The 18697-nt window shown below is 29.5% G+C and overlaps 2 protein-coding genes across 3 annotated transcripts; one reads left to right on the forward strand and one right to left on the reverse strand.

Moving 5' to 3' along the window:
• Positions 1-360: 360 nt before the first annotated feature.
• On the reverse strand, positions 361-6103 carry LOC114402727 (G-box-binding factor 1-like). 2 transcript variants are annotated; one of them, XM_028365388.1, is made up of 12 exons: positions 6012-6103; positions 4969-5076; positions 4828-4878; positions 4622-4711; positions 4080-4154; positions 3681-3856; positions 3558-3606; positions 3326-3374; positions 2867-2943; positions 1853-1930; positions 873-998; positions 361-616 (listed from the first exon to the last, which is right to left on the reverse strand). In XM_028365388.1, exons 2-12 carry the CDS (start codon positions 5026-5028, stop codon positions 551-553), a joined length of 897 nt encoding a protein of 298 aa, XP_028221189.1. In that variant the 5' UTR covers positions 5029-5076; positions 6012-6103; the 3' UTR covers positions 361-550. The 2 variants fall into 2 exon arrangements, with proteins under 2 accessions (XP_028221189.1, XP_028221190.1); XM_028365389.1 differs by lacking the exons at positions 3558-3606; positions 3681-3856.
• A 6445-nt stretch (positions 6104-12548) lies between these two features.
• On the forward strand, positions 12549-17465 carry LOC114401270 (deSI-like protein At4g17486). The gene is made up of 4 exons (XM_028363746.1): positions 12549-12786; positions 15253-15503; positions 16240-16527; positions 16928-17465. Exons 2-4 carry the CDS (start codon positions 15293-15295, stop codon positions 17182-17184), a joined length of 756 nt encoding a protein of 251 aa, XP_028219547.1. The 5' UTR covers positions 12549-12786; positions 15253-15292; the 3' UTR covers positions 17185-17465.
• Positions 17466-18697: the final 1232 nt, after the last annotated feature.

The raw sequence follows: 18697 nt of genomic DNA on the forward strand, positions 1-18697 counted from the left end.
TATAACCGAAGCTATTTAATGTTTCAATTCTTGTACAACAATCTTCAAAGACATGATTATGAGTAATATTATTAAGGATAAATTATTTTTCAAAATAACTTAAACTACATTATTTTAAAAAAATCTACTTTATAAAAGATTAATATATATTATATTTTGATCCATCTTAATTTAAATGATTTCTTATATACAATTTATCGTAAAATGTAGTAGTACTTGGATATCATTAACGGGGCCAAATCCAAGCAAGAGAAGTTTCTTGGATAGCATTTTTGAAAGTTCAGCAACCGAACACTAAGGGAGGGGGTTGCTGATCTAATAAATTTAGAAGTGGTTAACTCAAGAATAGTGAATACCTTATTCCATCTTTAACTACAATTTTCATTCATAAATCCTTTATTATAATAATCCCTATTTTTTGTAACCTTACATTTCCTTCCTTAACCTAAGCCGACATAAGCAAGTTCAGAATTCAACTGGCCCTAATAAAAAATGAAACAATATATTCTGATTAGTTGTAAGATGCTTTCTTCCTTAACCAGCAACAGGGTCAGGTAGGCTTGAAGAGCAATAGATCTGCTATTGATTCTGGTCCATACATTTTAATCAGCTCTTCCTGTACCACCAAATCACACTCAAGTTTTTAGTAATCTAGGAAAAGAATTAAAACACAATAATCTATAATTTCTGTGATAATTACAATGGGATGTAGTGTTAGGCCATCTCATTGGCTTTTGGACATCCCAACTACACAAAGACCACTACATCCCAACTACACGAAGACCACTATCACTTTAGTACGAACCTAAGTACTTCAATTGAATGAAGGGTAAATAATTCAACAAATAGGCGATGGAATTTTAATGACGGACCTCGATGGCATCGTTTTCATTGCAGATCTCCAGGCACTCCTCAGAAAGACTCTTGAGCCTCTGTGTGAGCACGGAGTTTTCATCCTTAAGCATTTCCATTTGTTTATGTAGCTCTTCACATTCTTTCTGCCAAGAAGCAAAAGATGAAAACATCATATGAAATAGAAACATTAAGAAAACAATAAAGGTTTTCACCATATATCATTTGTCTCCAAAAAAGAAACCAAAACAACTGTATTCTATAATTTTGAGATTTTAAATATTTCATGCACTTCAAGCAATGTGTCACGTATCTAAATATGACCATAAATAAAATGGTACGGCTCAGAAAAGGTGTTGGTCAGTGGTAGTGTTATGAAGCACACCCACACAGGTCAAAACCATGGTTTATTTGATATTTTATCATCCATCTTCACTATCTAAAGTGAAGCCTAGGTTGGAGGTTGGAAGAGAACTGTCCCATGTTTAAATAAGTGGGTGGTTGTAAAATTACAAAATAGTCTATGAAACTTGTATAGGTATGTGGTTCTTTTGGTAGTTTCTTCACTACCGTTTGAATGTGTTTACGATTTCTTTCATATAAGGTCACAAGTAAAACCAAGGAAATAAAAAAAAAAACTATAGTGATAAAATGTGAAGTAGGAAAAAAGAATAGGACAAATTAATTAAATTAAAACAATTATGTTATTTCAATTATTTAATTATGCTTAGATAATTACAAAATTTACTAATTTATTAAGTGAATATAAAACTAAAATAAGGATTTAAAAAGAAAAGGGCACCAAAAGATAAGATGAAAAACTTTCGAACAATTCTTTAGTAATATAGGAAATGAACCAGTAACTTCATTTTACCTTTTATATTCAATTATTGTTGAATTCATAGAACAAATTCATATTTTTCTACAATTCTAATGATATATAGTTACAACTAATCCACAAAAATCTGTTTCCTGGCACAGTCATTTTACTAGTATATACCTCTTTCCGCATCCTTGATCTCCTCGCCGATTCCCTGTTTGACTGTCTTTTTCTTTCTCTTCTTATTTCATCCTTTTCCTGTCAAAAGAAAGACACCTCAGTAGGAAATAGTAGACATGGCAACATGGCAAAGAATTAAATTAAGCAACCTTATGAAGAGATTTACATTCTCAAATGTATTCACCAGAGAACCATATTTTCAATGCAGTACACATCAGTAGCTAGAATGCTAATAATCATATAGAGATAGCATCTCATATGAAAGGCTCCTAATTGACGGGAATGAAGTGTGGAAAGGAAAAAAGAAAATGCAAAATAAAGCATAAGAAAATTTTCAGATAAGTTGAAGATGTAACTTCTTCCAAGAGCAGCTGCAGTCCAAGAACAAAAAGCAGTAGGAGCAATATAGAACAGTAAATGGTGTAATAAATAGCTGTCAACAAAATTAAGTTTAACAAAATTTAAGGTGGAAAACTAATGAGTTTAATCTCAACCCGTATAATGTATCGTCTAAGGAGCATCTCATGTGTGATTCCCAATTAGAGTTGAATATCAATGTTAGAGATGTAAAATCACTCATGTATCTTTGCCTAATAGCTTGAGCTTTATCCTTGACAAATCTTCCGGAAGATAAACCCTTGTTTTGGGGGGCAGGGCGGGTAAGGATATAAAATCATTTTTGTTTATTGACAATAAAAATTACATTCCTTTTTAACCCTACAATCATATTTTCTTCTTTGTTAATTATATATGGCCTATGTAGAAGAGAAAATAAGAGGAGCTAATCCATATGACCTTTTCATTCTTTTGGTTTTTTTCTTAATATATTTCAACATTGAATATTTAGTTTACTACTAGCATTGAATGATGTAAATTTAAGATACAAAAGCACAATTACATAGATGTTCAGCATACTAATTTAAAAGGATTAGTAAATTGATTGTTCTTGCATTTTAGCTAATCCACCATAAAAGTTAATCAAACAGTATGAAAATCCATATAAGTTTTCCATACCAAATTTACAAGTTGAGCATTAGCGTCAGATGCATCTAGGCCTGTCTCCAAATCCTGATTCAGTTTGGTTGAACTTGCTGCAGAGTGGTGAGATGGAAGATTGTTAGTATTGGAAAATTGCCTTAGTTGCAGTCTCTTTGGGCTGTCTTCATTGCAGCCTCCAGCACCTTTATTGTGCTGGGTATGAGGGGATGTGTTTTGTCCCACATCACCTAGTGATATGGCCTAACAAGTACTTATAATGCTTAAGCAGTCCTCACCTAATCACCTTACAAGCTGGTTTGAGTGGCTGAGTTAAGTCTTAAGCCCAAATTCTAAGAATTAGTTACATAAATTTCATTACAAATTTCTATACCAGTCACCTTCAATGCATCTTCCCTTGCTTAAATCTCAGATCATAAAACATGAATTTTCATTGTTCAAATAACCAAAAGAAATATTTATGCCCTTAAAATATACCATTTTCAAGCATCAAATTACAGTGCTGCTTCTTAGTTGAAGGAAAATCCTGCAACATAAAGGATGTCATTAGACTTTTTTGGCCAAATATTCTAAGCATCTTGAACTACACAGAGTTCTATAAAAATAGCAGTATCAGAACACATATTACATTCCTCAGCCATATGCCCAATTGCCCATATACATATATGTGCCTCAATAAAATAAATAAATAAAAAATAGATCAACATACATTAGTAATGTGATCTTCATCTGGTGATCCCTTGTTTCCATTTGCTTCACTGTGGCACAATTTTTTTTTTATTTAGGTTTGCACAAATATGATCAAAATGGTCACCAGAAGTACAAAATGTACCTGCACAACACTCCATCCCTATTGGTTTTCATTATTGAAGATTTGCTTCCATTTTCTGTTGATTCCTTAGTTATTAAACTTTTTGGTTGCAAGTTTCTGGCACATTTTTTTATTGAATTCAGGTTTTGTTCGCCAAAAGTCCTGTGTACTATTTCTGAAAAAGCCAGTACAGCATCCTGATCAAAATGCAAAAAAGCAGTTTTATTGTATGCATCAGTGAATATAAGAACTGATACACTTATTCTCCATGGAAGTCGCTTTAGTTGGAAAAAAGTAAGTTTAATCCTAAAAGAATGTGAGTACACATTCAATTAAACCTAAACCAACTAGAAACTTGAATTTCATAGAAATTATAGTAGGAAAATGGTTTAAGTACTATGATGAAAGATTTAGGATTACCCCAGCTACTGTGGGTTTACTGGAGAGCATCCTTGGATCATGCAAAGCATCGGATTGAAGTAGTGTGTTGTTTACCTAGACCAAACAACAAAGAATGTGAAAATGAATCGTGAAACAGATGAACACCAATAGATAAACTGATAAAATATGATACTGAACAATGAAAGCACACACACAAAACAGTAAAAAACTTGCTATTGCAGAGACTAAGGTCTCCTACAGAGAGTATTCTCTGTCCACAAACTGCAAATACTACACCTTTCCTAATTACACAACCTACTATCAAATATATACTCTTACTCCATAGCTGCCAGCAATCATTTTCTATGCATAACTGCCATCATGCAGTTTCTAATTCAGAACTTCTAATACAGAACCAATTATTTTCTATCACTTATATTCCTAATAATTAACTACCACAAATCGATTAATGGATCCTTTCCTAACTAACTAGGGATCTCATTTCCTATCAGAAACTTGTCCCTTTGACATGGACAAAGAAAGAAACCTGATATAAGAGGCAATGGTATGTATATCAGTACCTGATTTACCCACATGTAGAGAGGCATGTGAGAACCAGCTGCCTGTTGATTTAAAAAGGGAGTTGGAGTAGACCCAGAAGTGTTATATGCCTATTTAAAAGAGAGATGTACAGAGTCAACCTTTTTATGTATGACAAACACAAGTGTGCATGATCAAGATACCAACACAAATTGGATCAAAGTTCAAACCAGAATATGTTTTTCACCTGCATAGAAGGAGTCCAATGTGATGGCAAAGGTCTGTCGGGAATTTCCTTCTAGAAACAAAAGAATCAAAATAAAATCAGCTATAAGCAGATTGCAAAAAAAAAAAAATTGGTTAAGATGGCCATAGCATGATTACTGACATCTTCAGGCACCATGTATTTGAAAGGTGCATCAAACATATTAGACTTTTGTGTCCCCATCAAGCTTGAGAAACTTGTGAACTCAGCAGTAGCTTTCTAAATGAATAACTGCTTTCAAATCAAAATACCAAGTGAATGAGAATCCAGCAATGAACACGGACAGGAAAATACAATGTGAGCTTGCTGTGCTAAAGAAAAACAATATAAGAGCACAATCCTTTTTACTTTCCATGCAAATTTGGTAGACTAGCTTGAAAGTTTCATTAGAAGTTCATCAATTACTTGACCAAACCCAATCACATTGGCATAATGGTTGATCAAGTTTCATTGATTCAAACTTTGAAGAAACAAAGAGATTAATGGTACATTTAGGTAAACAGCTCCATTAAGTGCTTACTAAAAAATCTTTCATAAAAAATTAATTCATAAACATAACTGTGAAGCTTCCTAAAATAAATTAAAGCACTTATTTTGAAATAAGGTTAAAAGAGTTTACAGTGTCATAAACTCTTTCCATAAGCCCAAATAAGCTCTTCCAAACGCCTCCTAAACAGATGTACCCAAATAAATAATAAAAGTAACTTATTTCCATTCAATAAATGCAAAATTGCAAATCTTCTCCCCGAACAGTGACAGACTGACAGCCATAACGTTTAAGGTGAACCCTCCAATCAGGTATACAATCCTCAATTAAAAAAAGAGGGTTTCTTTGATTATAAACTTCCCAGATTTTTTTCTTTTGCAAAAGACGTACAAAGAATGAACATTGCATTGTCAGAAGTACACAGAATGAATATTGCATTGTCAGAAATTTTCCAATAAAATAAATAAATTCACACATATTACTACAAACGATAAGACGAGCGGAGGAAAAAATTGAAAAGGTACCGTAGAGAGGACGAGAAGATAAATAACACAATAAACTTGAAACAAAAATAAATTAAGGAAAATTGAAGCAAACAACTTAAAATCTAGCAAAAACTGAAAGAATAGCGAATGTGAAGTTAACGAGAGGGCGAAGAAGAAAGGGGAGAGACGAAGACCTGAGTGGCGCGAAAAACACAAACTAGTGTGTAGTGTGTGGTGAGTGTACCCAAAGTTAATTAGAATAGAATCACTGTTTTATTACTTTGAATTCTAGACAAAAACAAATCTCTCGCGATAAGATTGGGATATTCTTCCCTTTTATAAAATATATTCTATAATTGTAAAAGAATAAGAAAATTCAAATAATCGAACCGTTATCACTCAATAATCAATAGTCAATTCTCAAATAATCTACTGCACCTGCAATTAATTATAGTTTTTAGGTCATAAATCCATACCTAGTTACCTACTTGTCCAACAAATATTCTCTCAATCTACTCGAGGCTCTAGTATGAGAAAACTGATCCCATCGTTAATCCACTCAAGTCATTGCTTAATGGGTTAGAAATCCAACTCATACATTAATTATTCACCTAGTTGATTTACTATTTATATTAAAAAATTAAAAATATATATAATGTAATCAATTCATACTCTATATGTTAATGAGCGGGTACGATAGAAATATATAAAATACATAAATATTAAATCATATGAAGCTAATAATTATTAGTTATTATATATTTTTATCAAGATTAAAATGATATTATAGAAAAATATTATATGCTAGTATTTAATAATTAGTTATTAATTAATAGTTTAACATGTTTTAAAAATTATAAAAAATAAATGAATTATAAAAAATAAAAAATGGTCAATTGGACCATCTGGTCAAGGTTATCAATTTTGATCAAATTTGACCAGATCAATCTAGGTCAATTATATTTTTTTCAATTCGATGGCTTAATCAGATTGTTGACTCGTTGACAAATGTACCAAATTGTTATAAATTACTGGGAAGTTCGAGTGTCGGATCCACAAGGACTTTGTTTGTCTTTAGATTAATGCAAATCAAATTTTTCAAGCAAGAGATAAGAAATTTAAAATAAAAGATAAAGAAAGATAATAGATAAGATAAAGAAAAGATAAAAGATTTCAAGATAAAATTAGAAGATAAAGGAAAAGATAAAATAATTAAAGATAAGATTAAAAGATAAAGAAAAAAATAAAAGATAAATTCAAGATAAGATGATATTAGGAACTGGATTGTCTTGTCTAAAATGTATGAGGTTATGATCTTTTAAAAAAAGTTTAAACATAAGATCCACAATGAATTATTATTTTTGTTTTTGATTCTTAAATTTTTTATTATTTTGAATATCCAATATATTAAAAGTTTTTGTTTGTATTTGTTGTTAGTTAAAAAATTTAAAATATTATTCCTAATGATTTAAAAATTGTCATTATTTATTTTAAATCTCTCTCTTTCTCTCTCTACATATACATACATATATATATATATATATATATATACATTTTAAGGGATCAACAGAGTCTAGCTTAGTTAATTGAGAAGCGCTTATGAGTTATTGTAAATTTTTTGACATTGTCTTTTGTCTTATGAATAAAAAAAAGTATGCATTTTAAAGGAACATAAAAGGCTCGCTAGTACATAATAGATGAATGTATAAATTCTTAAGAAACATTTGTTTCATGCAATCTTGTAGGATTCCCAAGAATGTGAGATGAAAATGTATATTCTCATATTTGTTTGAAGGTAATTGAAAAATATTATTGGATATCTTTTATCTTGAGGAAAGTGAGATGTTCATGCTTATATTAATTTTGTATTGAGTTAATTCTTATGAAAAGGGATATGGATTCCTATGGGATGGAAATCATATTAATCATGTAAAAAATTTATTATACACTCAATATTAATTTCTATCTATCCTTTTGTAAAAAAAAGAAAATCACATTTTGATTTCTATCGATCCTACCTTTGTAAGAAAAAATTCACATTTTGATATCATTATAATGAATTTCACTCGTGCAGTTAGTCTATTTTGTTTTGTGTTTACTTGGGTGTGATTAAAGCTTTGTTGTACATGCTTTTTGTGTTGTTTGTTCTTTATAAGGCTTAAGGGGATATTTTGGTGTTGGGTTTCTTTAATAATAAGGTGTAGTTAAGAAATTTATTGGAAAAATTTGTAAGATTTTTTTTATTGTTATTTGTAAACTGTAGTATGTAGTCTCATGTCTTGTGTATATGCATTTAATAAGTTTAATATAAAAAATATATTTTAGTAATATAACATATATTCCTAGGAAAAATAACATGAAACAAACACATTCTTTAAATATTCTTGGGAATGTAAAAAAGATTCACAACCAAATTTAATAGTTAAACAAACTTTTTTTTTCTTTAAATATTTAGGAACATCATTCTCATCTAATATTCATGGGATTAACATTCCTAGGAATGAAAAAAAAAAGTGAAAGAAACGTACTTGGGAATACACATATTTGTTGGCTCTTGCACCTCAATTGTTGTCTCTAATCCTTCATAATTATTTGTCCAGAATGAACCACATGTGAAACCTAATTTTTTGGATCACCAAGCACAATGTACATTTATCAACCAACGATAATTTTTGGATATATGCTCTAGCATGAACAATATGTTTGACAATCTAGTTATCAACAAATGAGCCTCTATGCATATATGCACCTTCGTCATCAACATACTTTTTAATCATTGAGCTTTTGAGCATATATTTCTCAATACTCATTTAATCAAGTTCCTTATAGTTTAGATATTTTTCCAAATCACTCGAATATGTTTGTGACTTTTTCCACCACACCATTGTCTACATACAATCCCATACCATGGATGAAATGTTATCATGCCACGTTGCCTACTCAAATGAGGGTCATGTGTGATGACCATGATGATAATAATAATGATTGTGGTGGTCATGATGTTGATCATGAACTTATGTGCACTTTACATCAACAAATGCACAAATGTGATAATCCTACGATAAAGGTAATACCTACAAGTGAACTACAATCAACTTGCCATGATGGTAAATCAAACGAAAGGCAATCAGAATCAAGTTAACAACATAAGGAGGAAAGGCCACAACATCATAGAAAAATAGCTACATGTGAGATATCCTCCTACAAAGAATTTTATTTTCCACATATTTGTAAGATATTTTAACTTAATTTTTATTACATTTCTATGATAACTTTCAAGTGTTTATGTATTTCTATTTTTAAAAATATAATTGAAAAATATAAAAAAGAAAAAAAATAATATTTCAACATTTTTTTTTAAAAAAAATACTCATTAAATTAACACCACATTTACAAAATAAAAATAAAAACACAAGTACAATTTTATAAACAAAAAATGAAAATTTAAACAACTTTTATTTTCGTTTAAATTAAATAAATACAGGTGGTGTTTTTATAAAAATAAATGCGATTTGATATAAATATAGACATTAATTTAATTTGAATTGTAAAAACATGTCATTCATTTATAACCCAAAATTATTAAAAAAATTAAAACAAATAAAAGTCATATTTAAGAGCATGAATTCATTAATTTAAATAAAAAATTGCTAAAGTTATTATTTCAATGATGATTTTAATAATTTAATTTTAAATAAATGAAATACTAGTGAAATCGTTATTAAAAACATGACTTCTAAAAAAATTCAGAAGAAAGTGAAGGAGGATGACATGTCCAAAGAGTGAGATATATTTGCAGGGAGGTGATTTCAAATGACAAAAGATGTGAAAGAGAGTGAAGTAATGGGAATACAAATAAAGTTAATGATTTATATATGAAAAATGCTAGTATATATACCTTGTTTTTTATATGGTCAGTATCTTCTAAGATTATGATTTAAATATAGAAAATGATCAATTAGGTTTCTCATAAATTAATCAGTTAAAAATTAGATCAAATATAATTTTTAAAACAAATATCGTTATATAATTGTTTAGGAATTGGATCAGAGTTTTTCTTTTAAAAAATACTTAAAACTTTCCCTTTTACTTCGCGTTCCCATTTTATTTTATTTCTGTCGGTTATAATAAAATATTATCAACATATGAAAATAAATACAAAACAGAGAATAATGCATTTTAATGTTGAATTATTGAAAAACAATTTTATTATTTAAAATGGGAAGGTTGTTACTTTTTCATCATAGGATTCCCTGCAACATCTGGAGGATAGAAAGAAGAATAACATATTATTAAAAGGACGATTGCATATATTATATATTAATCATATTCCAGCTGTTTCTTGAACGTGTGGGATCCTTACTTTTTGTTACAACTTGTGCATACAAACAAAAAGCAGCAAAATATTATTATTTTAAAATTCACAACTACGACATAATACGAGATATTTGGAGACATGAATTGTTAAACCTAGACAACGTATTTGATACTAGCTGTTGTATTTTTATTTTTTTATTTTTACAATCTACTAATATTTTAGGTCTTGTTAAGAATGAAACGAGTTTATATTTATTTATATAATAATGATTTCACTTTTATTATTAAACATAAAAATAATATTAATTACAACTTATATGGCGAACTTACATTAGCCCTACCCCTATGTTTGGTCGAATTTTAAAGTTTAATATATATATATATATATATATATAATATTTTAATATTAGAAGAATTATTTTTATTTGGAAAGTTTGATTGTGTGATATTTGAGTGTTATTTTTTTTAATTTTGACTAACTATTTTTTTTTATAGTTTTTAAAGTAAAGATAATGATATATTTTTCCTTTTAGAAAAATATTTTATTTATTTTTTAAAATCTTCATTGTGAAAATAATTGTATTTTTTAGATATATTATCAAACCTTTTTTTTCCTCAATACTATTATTTATTTTTCCCCTGTCATCTTTATTCATTTGATCATTGTCTGTGAAATTACAATGTGTGTTTTTTTTTGTCTCAAGGGCATGAGTTAGTATACATTATTGTCATATCAGTTATTCCCTCCATTCTTATATTTAAGATTTTTTTTCCCATAGATTAATAACAACAACAAATAAGTTATTTATTTAAACAGCTTTATTAAATTATTCTTACTCTCCATGAAATGTATTCCTTGTAACTATTAAGTGATTTGTGGTTGTTGATAGTTGAAAAATTGATAGACAAACTATTTAAAAAATTTATTAGATTGATGTAATTTATTTGGGGTAAATTTAAAATAAAATTTTAATATCTCATTAGAAATTGAAAACATAAGCTAATGTCATTTTTTTTATAATGTTAAAACATCAGTCAGTTTGAAATGAAAGAAGTAATTTGATAAAATAACGTATCTCTTTTGATTAAGTAGAGTTTTAAATCATAATTATTAATAAGATACTTTTCTTAAAAAATATGGTTAATGTAAATACCATTTTTTATTATTAACTTCCGGAGATCATTTATGACAAGTAAAACTAATGAGTTATATTTATAGTTTTAGTTTTTGGATTTTTAGTTTTTCTTATGTATAAATATATATTTCATTAAATTTTTAATAGATTAGTAATTTTATTAAAAATTTAAAATATATAATTATAAATATTGTAGAAATTTTGATTTGCATATATTTATTGGATAGATTTTATTTTTTTGTAATCCACCTCGTTTGCCTGTAAGATACTAGTAGCAGGTAGTAATAATATATACTCCTTATTAAATGAAAGTAAAAGGTAATTCAATGAAAGAAAAGAAATTCTATTCATGATTGCCTTGAAAGTATTTATTAAAGAATATTTAATACATCTTATTAAATACTCTGTACTTTTAATGTTTTAAATTCTCAAATCTCAATTAATTAGAAATTAATTTTGGTATGATTTTAAGATAATCATTATTAATCAGAAACTGCTCAAGCAAGCAAACTATTATAATATATTTTTGAAAATCTTATAAAGATAACAAAAGTTAACCAAGGGAGTTAGCTTTGTGAGTATTTTGATTATATTTTTTAACATTGTTTGAATTTAAATATTGTACATAGAACATATTTTGTTGAGTAAAATATGCCAAATTATATCATTACTAATTCTGATTGAGACAAAATTAAATTTTCTATAAAAATTAAATAACAAATTTTTCCACCATTTCATTTAAAAAACCATTTTTCTATTATCAATGAATATTGAGTAATGTTCTGTCCAAAAAAATGAACATTGAGTAATGTATACTGAATATAAACACACACTCCAGAGTGTTTTCTGGTAAGCACACAAATCACCTTATTAAAAAAAGGAAATCAATAAAGAGAGAGAGAGAGAGAGAGAGAGAGAGAGTAATTCATCGTTCAACGCAATGCCATGATTTCAGTCAATGTCAAAGTGTCAAATCTGGACAGAATTTCTTTCACTATTTTCACTTTTTAGTTGCAAAATTTTGTGTTTGTTACTTTTTTTTTCACTTTTTTATTTTATCAGTCGGAATGAAATATTTATCGATTAAAAATAATTTCTGTTAAAAATTCATCTGGTCAATTTTTTTAATGATGTTTTTTTTTTCATTATTCTTAAAACTCATTCAATATTACTGAAATGGTTACTTTTTTCACTCTACTACTTATTTTCTCCATTTTCCATATGAAATGGCTTATTTATGAAATACGAATGATTATTATCATTCCTCATTAGGCTCCAAAAAGAGACAAACCAGTTTTTCTGTCTGCACTCTTACTACATCACATTACATTACATACACACACACCCTTCACTTCTGTCAGAAGAGCTAAGACAATGTGTGAGTTTAAGGCACACACATTGTTCCATTATTCTCTTTCTCTTTTTTCTGTCTAAGACCCACAATGGCTCTTTCAAACTCCGAAGGAGTCTTTCACTTCATCCTCTCTTCTTTCAGCTACCCTTTGCAACACAAAAGGTTTGTTTGTGCCTCTCTTCTTTCCATGTTTTTTAAGAGCATTGCTTCACTCATTTCTTGTTTCAAGCTTCATTTTTCTTATATTCTTTTTGTAATTTTTCTATGCTTTTCTTTGTGGAAGATCAGCCACTCCATTGCTTGTTATCCTTGTCTAATTTATGTTTTCTTTTTTTCTTTTAACTTGGTTTTGGAATCTGATCTATGGCCTATTGTTTTTCTTCTCCTTCTGCTTACATTTTGCTAATTTTTCTCTCCCACCACTTTCATGCCACAGAAGTTGTCCTCATATATCAGTTAGATCTTCAGTTATGTTATTAATATTTCAAGATGTAAATTTTACTCATTTTTTGCTCCTATTTTTTCTGCTTGGAAGTTGGAACTTAACATGTCATGATTTATGAATCCATCTTTTAGCTAATTAGATTTGGCTTCGTTTAAAAGGAATAGATGGTTATGGGCATTTTATTGAGGAATCTGGGATGGCTTACATGAGTTGTCAGATTGGAGATGATTTTAAAATTATTACTTTTTTCCATATAGTATTTGCTCCAAATTCACTTTATATCGTATGAAATTGCTAGAGTTGAACCTTTTCTTGTTGTTGTTGTGGGTATCCAAAAAGGCATAGGTAAGTCCAAATGCTAAGGTCTTAGTTGAAGCATGGATGAACCTGGAGAACCTATAGCTTCAGTTCAAAACCCAATTAGTCGCCTCGGGCCAATTTAGTTGGTTAAGGTGCAGCCGTCCAGGATGTGATCTATCGACTCTCGCAACATGCTCTCCTCCTTTTTCATTTCCTTACCCCTCTGTATCTCCCCCTTGTAAAAAAAAAGTGGTTGTAACTAATGGATAGTTGTGAAGTTTGTTACTGTGCTTCGAGTCAAATGAGAATAAGGTATAGGTGGTAGTGTTACTATGGATTGCATTAAAGTAGTTAGTAGCTAAAAGTGAATTTATGTACTAATGATTTGTTCCCTGAGTAATGTGCAATGTCAAGTATTGTGGGCAATGTACCTTTGGATACCGGTCTACCCATTAGGAATATTTCTCTAGTTAATATACCAGTATTTTTTTTTATAATTGCAATTATGTTTGAAAAATTTTCTTTTGGAGGATTTCACAGATGAGTGGGTGGTCCTGAGATGTTTCTATGCATAAGATCTCTCCAGCAGATAACACTTCTGAATTAATACTAAATGTTTTGGTTATATTACAGAATTTCATGCAGTTCATAATAGAGGCACATTAAATGTCCTTATCATGTTCTTGAAGCATACATGACATGGCAGATATATAAAACAGACCTTGTAGATTCTGGCACATTTGTTATTGCCAACCCACAGAATTCTATTTACTATATTTTACATTGGCCAGGAGGAACTCTGTTTTATATATCCCTCAACTTAATTTTAATTTATTGACTGAGATATTGAAATTGCTTACTCTGAGTGTCTTGCCCGCCAATATTGACCAGATTCGCTGCACTCATACTTCTCATACTTTGATCTATACTTCATAGATCCTCTTTTTCCCATTCAACTAAATTTATAGTAAACTTTCTTGTTGGTGTTATTAGTCTTGAAAATATCATTTGTTAAAAGTAATGCACAGAGGGACCATTTCATAAACATAAAGGAAAATAGGAAGAAGATTCACATCCCTGTGTACAAGGAAATTCTCAAATTGATCAGGAAGATGGTTTACCTCCAATTTTCCCTTAAGCTTGAACAATACCATTTTGGCAGAAATGACACTTGAGGCCATAAAGGGAAGCCAACAAGACAATAAGCTCATTAGCTCAATGTAGCAGCGATGAGAATATTTTGTTGGATAAGTGAACATATTAGACAAGATAGGATCGAGAAAAAAATGTATTAGAGAAAAAGTTGGGGTAGCACCTATAGTAGCAAAAATGATAGAATCTCCTCTTAGGTGGTTTGGACACATGTGGAGATGACCTAACCTGTAAAAGACCTTGTGCAAAATTAGATGGAAAGTATCTCTATTGCTAGAGGTGTAGAGAAACCAAGAAAATCTACAAGTGAAAAACCATTAAGAAGGATTTAAAGGTTAATGGTTTGTAGATGGAAAGTAGTTCTATTGGCGAATCCATTTCTGGATACAATAGAGTCTGTTGACATGGTTTGCATATAAAGAAAGGAAATGATTTGGATATAAAGAATCTGATGATTTATCTGTTTCTGTTGTTCATTGTGTACTCTAGTAGTGTTTTTCTGCATGTAGATTGGTTCTGTTTATAAACCATCTCATGTCTTTTAGTGAAGTGATTTAACTTTTAAAGAGTCACATCATACATGACCCTTAAGCAAAAGTCACAATTTTTCATTTTGAAAATCTCGTAAAAATTCTATTTTGAGTATAATCAACTGCTTTCAATTTTGATGTTTTGTCAATTATATGGTCTTTGTGAAAATGATTTTTTTAGTTGTCTTTATGTATATGCAGGTAGGAAGTAGATATTGACTGCTTCCTGGGTTCACATACAATGAAATCAGGTTTAAAAAATGGTTGGCCCTCTGTTGTGCGTCTTCGTCTCCGAGACAAATCAGTGACACCCTTTTGCATATTCTCTAAAGTGAAATCAGCTGGCAACATACCTGGGAATACACCTGTCTATCTCAATGTCTATGACTTGACAACAGTAAATGGCTATATGTATTGGGCAGGCATTGGTATTTTCCACTCAGGGGTTGAAGGTCAGCTGACAGTTAAAACCTTTTCAAATATCTCCAAGAAAGTTTCTCTTCATTTTATACAAAGATATGTGCCTATAGTTTTTGGTTCAAAGTTGTTTCTATCTATGCAACCTTTCATGGAGCTTACATCCTATATTTCACCAAAAATGGTTTTCGATAGTATATCCATATGATCATTTAATGCTGTCATTTGATCCAAGTAATCAACTCCACCTGTGGGATGAGGCTTGGTTATTGCTGTATGCTCTTGTACTTCATACTTCAAATTTGTTATATCTTTTTTGTACCTTCAATTATTTAGAAAAAAATCAGTACTCCTGTAATACCTGTTCCCTGGATAGTAGTTATCCCTTCAATTCAATGGTTTCTTCTTTTTTTATTTAAAAACGAGATTAGAAAAAATAATATGTGCCAGGTTTGAATGGAGGGAGTACACACTTCTGAAGGACTAAAAATACATCTCCAATTATCATGGAGACAGAAATAACCTTTAATGTACCTACTTCTGAAAGACCATTTACCCCTCACTTTCAAGATATAGACTAGATGACTGTTTGGTTTCATGCATAGGCAAAGTAGTAAACTGATATTTCTTCATATTTTGGAGAAAGGGATTATGTATCTGTGTGTACTTATCACTTATATCTGTGAATATTTATTACTTTTGCTGTATTTGGAGAAAAGATAATTCTGGATTCCCTAAATATTTTCTAAAATGGAGTTATTATGCCGACAGTTTATGGAGTAGAATATGCATTTGGAGCCCATGACTATCCAACAAGTGGTGTCTTTGAGGTTGAGCCTCGACAGTGTCCTGGCTTTAAGTTTAGGAAGTCAATATTCATGGGAACTACAAACTTAGATCCCTTCCAGATTAGAGAGTTCATGGAGCGCCAGTCTGCAAATTACAATGGTGATACTTATCACTTGATTGTGAAGAATTGCAACCATTTCTGTGAGGATATTTGTTACAAGCTAACGGGCAATTCTATACCGAAATGGGTCAATCGTCTTGCAAGAATAGGTATATGAAATCTCTTTAAACTCCAGATCTATTCTATGTTTAGACCGTATCACTTTTGAGTCGGTTAAAATGATGCTTTAATATATCAGTTTTTCCTGAATGTATGCAAGTAATGAACAATTCGAACCTAAAAATGCTTTTACATTTCACTCTCTTCCGGTCCTGTCTAGTCTCTATTCTTCACCTACTTATAGCTTCTTAGCCTTACTGTGGTTGACTTAAAACTATGTGTTAAACTATATTATTATGATTTCATAGCAAAGAATCTCACAGAAATTTCACCTTTTCAAGGAAGGGCCATCTGAGTGGAATTCTGTTTTAGTAGTCAATTGCCTTCGCACACACCAAAAAAAATCTTAGTTATGCTTCTCTGACTTGTCATTTCTTGTCCTCCTTGTAGGTTCCTTGTGCAACTGCATACTCCCTGATGCTCTTAAAACTTCCACTGTTCAGCATGATGATCCAAACTTTCAAGGGTGTGATAGTGAGAAAAGAAGACTACGAACTGCCTTCAGTTGCTTGTCGTCAATCTCAATGCCTCAGAAGGAAGTGTCAATGTCTTCATTATTTATGCACTCTCACTATAAAGGTTGCCTACCACCATGGGAGTTAAAGAAGTCTAAAAAGGGCACACTAAAGCAAAAGTTAGAAGACTAGTTCACTTCTCAGTAACTCTTCTCTGCTGTAGAGTATCCATTTCCTTTCTGGTAACTGAATCACTTGAAAGAAATTATTGCTTTCAGTCACACCTGTGCAAGTGCTCTTCCTCAACTACAAATTTTTCTGTCAATATTTATTTTGAATGTTCAAGCTCATGGCTTTGTTGCTTCTTTTTTCTTTCCCTCTTTCTTTGTTTCTAGTTTTTGCTTGTAATCTTTGTTTGATTGTGAATCTATGTCAGATATATTGCTGTGTCAATTCAATTTTTCAAAGCTGGAGGAAAATCTTTCATGTCAAACAAACACACACATGGTATTTAAAAGTGTATTGAACATGATAAATGCTTATGTTTATGTATCTAAAACTTATAATAAATAAATGTTTTTAATATGTAAATTATATTATAAATAATTTTTTTATTGTGATATTATATGGTTATTTTTAATTATGTAATTTTTAAAAAATATTGAATTTCAATTTGGAAATAGAGATAAAAAAGATAAATTGAAAGAAATAGACAGCTAAGAAAATCATTACATCAATTAATACTTAATTAGAATTCTTAACAAATCCCCCCTTTATATAAACTATTATAATAATATGTGCCATCCTTGTAGAATATACTATAGGAAACACGTAATTATGGTAATATTATAAAATAATAGATCGTATGATTGTTATTGATTTATTAACACGTAATCAATTATTTAAGATAATATTGTTATTTTTTATATGGAGATAATATTGTTATTCGTTATAATAATTATGATAAGTTATTATAAAAGTCTTATGATAAAAATAAAATAATGTTCATTTAAGATTTAATTCATCAAAAAACAATTGACATAAGTAGTAGTAATTAATGTTCCTTAATCAAATGATTGGATGCTGATTCATCTTTGAATATGAAATAAATTGTGTTGAAAAGAAAATGTTCATCTTGTGTGTTAAGGTCTTTGAAAAAGATTTACCATGATTATAAAAAAATAAAAAAAATCTAAAATTTAGTTCATTAATTTAATCCGAGTATATAGTTGTTATAAATGTCTTAATTACTCTAATAATATATTTTTATGAATAAAAAAGAATTAAGCAGAAAAAAACATCTGTCCTAATAACTAAAAATCAAAGTCAACCTTGTTGAGGTTACTATCTTCTCCATCTTTCTGTTTTTTTTTTACTAAAAGACCTTACATCACATTTGGTTCATACAATTAATATACAGAAATAATATATGCACTAATAGTTAGTATAAAAAGATGTTTTTACCTAATTATCTAATCGTAAACCTATATATATATATATATATATATATATATATATATATATATTAAATTTATTAAATTTTATAATAATTATTTAAAATTTATAACAGATATAATTTCTGATTAGTTGACAAAGTCATAATAAAAATGATTTTTTTTTGGTTTACAGTAAGAAAAATTTATACCCAGTGCATGCTTATTAAACTCAACTAATATTATTTATCTCCTAATAAAGATGATATTTA

The sequence above is a fragment of the Glycine soja genome, chromosome 20 (genome assembly GCF_004193775.1).
Source record: "Glycine soja cultivar W05 chromosome 20, ASM419377v2, whole genome shotgun sequence".
NCBI lineage: Eukaryota > Viridiplantae > Streptophyta > Magnoliopsida > Fabales > Fabaceae > Glycine > Glycine soja.

Coding starts and splice junctions, on each gene's coding strand:
- LOC114402727 (XM_028365388.1), bottom strand. CDS start 5,028: ATGGGGACACAAAAGTCTAATATGTTTGATGCACCTTTCAAATACATG. Junction 4,879..4,968: donor AATACATGGTGCCTGAAGAT/GTCAGTAATCAT, acceptor TTTTGTTTCTAG/AAGGAAATTCCCGACAGACC. Junction 3,857..4,079: donor GTAAACCCACAGTAGCTGGG/GTAATCCTAAAT, acceptor CATTTTGATCAG/GATGCTGTACTGGCTTTTTC.
- LOC114401270 (XM_028363746.1), top strand. CDS start 15,293: ATGAAATCAGGTTTAAAAAATGGTTGGCCCTCTGTTGTGCGTCTTCGT. Junction 15,504..16,239: donor TTTCCACTCAGGGGTTGAAG/GTCAGCTGACAG, acceptor TTATGCCGACAG/TTTATGGAGTAGAATATGCA. Junction 16,528..16,927: donor CAATCGTCTTGCAAGAATAG/GTATATGAAATC, acceptor TCCTCCTTGTAG/GTTCCTTGTGCAACTGCATA.